The sequence below is a fragment of the Sphaeroforma arctica genome (assembly GCF_001186125.1).
Source record: "Sphaeroforma arctica JP610 unplaced genomic scaffold supercont1.215, whole genome shotgun sequence".
Lineage (NCBI taxonomy): Eukaryota > Ichthyosporea > Ichthyophonida > Sphaeroforma > Sphaeroforma arctica.
Window position 1 is genome coordinate 5,811 of NW_014040343.1, and position 2,521 is coordinate 8,331.

Below are 2,521 nucleotides of genomic sequence, written 5' to 3' on the forward strand. Positions count from 1 at the left end.
AATCACGTAATCACGTAATGAAGAAATTCATTCGTAATCTACAATTTTCAAGACTATCGATTAGTTTCTCAGAAGGCAACCAGCATAGAAATGAAACAAGAGCATCTCACTTGACAATTTCCTATAGATACGTCTCCTCAAAAACTACAATATTCAACACTGTTATACAAGCTGAGTCTCTAAAGAATTTTTGTGTATAACATCTTATAACTTTGTACCTTCTTAAGCTCTTCTTCAAGCATATGAACAAACTTAGTTTCCAAACTCTCATCCCAGCTAGTATTTGCAACGTTCATTTTTAGGAACTTCTTTAGCCCAGTGTAATCGATAAAGTTGAACCTCCAGTCTGGGGCCATCTCCTCCTGGAGATGCTTGCCGAACTTCATAGTGAAAAATTAACGTGCGTCAGATGTTCCAATTGTTAATCAATATGTATGTATATATGCATACACATAGATATATAGATATATGTATATAGTATATATGTATATATGACTACTGGTGTGCGCAAAGTTGCTTGAGACCTTGATATTTCAATATTTATATTATTTTGTTATTCAGTTATTGTGCTATATAAACTGCGACAACAAGTGTGCATTTGTCCATACTCCACTGTCCCAGACCCAGAGTTTTCACACAAAAAAAGCCCATCTAAAAATATCATCTAAAATACTGTCAGAATGAAAATACATAATCTTTATCCAATAAATGATATATTTTTTCTAGAGGATGTATTTTTAATATTTATTAAGTAAAATTGTATTGTCGATTTGTCGTTAATCTCACTTTGACCGTCTGAACTCTGAACTCTGAACTTCTGAAGTCCGAACTCTAGACTGAAGCCTGAAGCCTGAAGAGTGAAGACTGAAGGTCTAAACTACTCTAATAAGTAATAACCTCTTCGGGCCATACTCGTGCCTTTCAGCCCTTTCTTTCAAAACGTCCTTTATAGGAACCATATCCGGCAGTTTTTTTCCACAACCTTTGATAATAGCATCCAATGAAAAGCTATTGTTGCACAACGCAGCGGCAATCAGAATACTCATTGAATCATTGCTGACAAATGTGAAAATCATGCCCCCAGTGACTCGTAACTTCGTAAGTAGTGACCAGCTCACGGCGACACGGCCCCACGACCCACACCCACGCACCACGGATAGCACACCACAAGACCACAACGGGCTCTCTCCAGCAGTCTCCACGCCTCCATACTCTGGCACACACGTTTGACGTTACACACAAACAGTCGAACACATACACTTTTCTCGATTACTTTTTTTAAATAGGTTTGTAAAGGAGGACAGTATTTAAAGTTTTCGTAAACGTTTATTTTTATTCTACATAGTACAAATGCTCTGTGTAGTGAAGTCCTATAAATCTCGATAAATACGTTTTACTTTTGTTTTTGTTTTTTATTTTATATATTTCGTTTTGTCTTTTTGTATTGTTTTTTTTGAAAACAATACCAATAAAAAGACAAAAACAACAATAAAAAAGGCATTCATGATTAAAATCAGAGCAAAAAACATTAATAATAAAAAATTCAGCGTTTATATAGTGGTGGCCCTACTACTGTCATATATGGGTGAATTCTCAGAGTCTTGAGGTCTAAATGATCATATGAATTCTATAGAGAGTGTACGTAATATCCATTAAATAGAACAATATCTTTCCGTTTTTTGAGTTTTGACTCGTATAAACGTTTTTTTAGGTAGGAAACTTGGAATGTACGTTTTCCTTGTGACTCATGAGTCATGACGTGTCTATTTGACAATATAATTTTAGAGGGTGTAAAATGCATTTATTTACACTGTATCACTGTATCTCCCCGGGTACGATTGAAGGCTGAACCGCCTAAAAAAGCAATAACTTCTTGTTGTGATATCGTGAATTCGAGACTTCGAGATTCGTCACTCGAGAGTGTATGAATGTATCCGTGACCATCCACAGTTCCACACGCACGTAATATTGTCATTGATTTCTGACAGAGTGCTCGACTGCTCGGTATCTCACATACAGTCTTCAGTCTCTCCATATAGCACAAACTGCAGATATCTAATAGACCATAGAACACAACAGGATCTACAGGCGTAAGTGTGATACACCACACATATTTGACATTGCAGTATACACGACACGCACAATCCCATGTAAACTCTTTAGCAATACACAGACATTTACGAATTACCAGTTTACTTTAGGACAACAAGCCTCCAGGGGATCAATATTGTATAATATACACTCGTACACTCAGCTAAAGCAAACAGAATGCCTGCGAGGATTGAGCCCAAAGTGTTCTTCGCCAATGAGCGAACCTTTTTATCATGGGTCCATACCGCCGTGCTTATATCTGCGTCAGGTAGGTAGCTTAAATTCTGCTACATATAAATACGTATATGTATGTATGTATGTGTATGTGTGTGTGTGTATGTATGTGTATACGTAAGTGCACATGTATTTATGTATATATATATATATATTAATATATATATATATATATGTGTGTGTGTGTGTGTGTGTG

At 36.2% G+C, this 2,521-nt stretch overlaps 2 protein-coding genes across 2 annotated transcripts in view; one reads left to right on the forward strand and one right to left on the reverse strand.

The window, feature by feature from the left end:
• Positions 1-218: 218 nt before the first annotated feature.
• Positions 219-386, reverse strand: SARC_04001 (hypothetical protein; the record flags this gene model as incomplete). Its single annotated transcript, XM_014302178.1, has 1 exon — positions 219-386. A coding segment is annotated over one exon (168 nt), but the record flags the coding sequence as incomplete, so codon positions are not given.
• Positions 387-1,849: 1,463 nt separating this feature from the next.
• SARC_04002 (hypothetical protein) overlaps positions 1,850-2,521 on the forward strand; it is a 4,021-nt gene continuing 3,349 nt past the window's right edge. Inside the window, exon 1 of the mRNA XM_014302179.1 lies at positions 1,850-2,359. Within this exon, the coding sequence (XP_014157654.1) occupies positions 2,269-2,359 (91 nt within the window). The 5' untranslated portion in view covers positions 1,850-2,268. The remainder of the gene's footprint in view (positions 2,360-2,521) is intronic.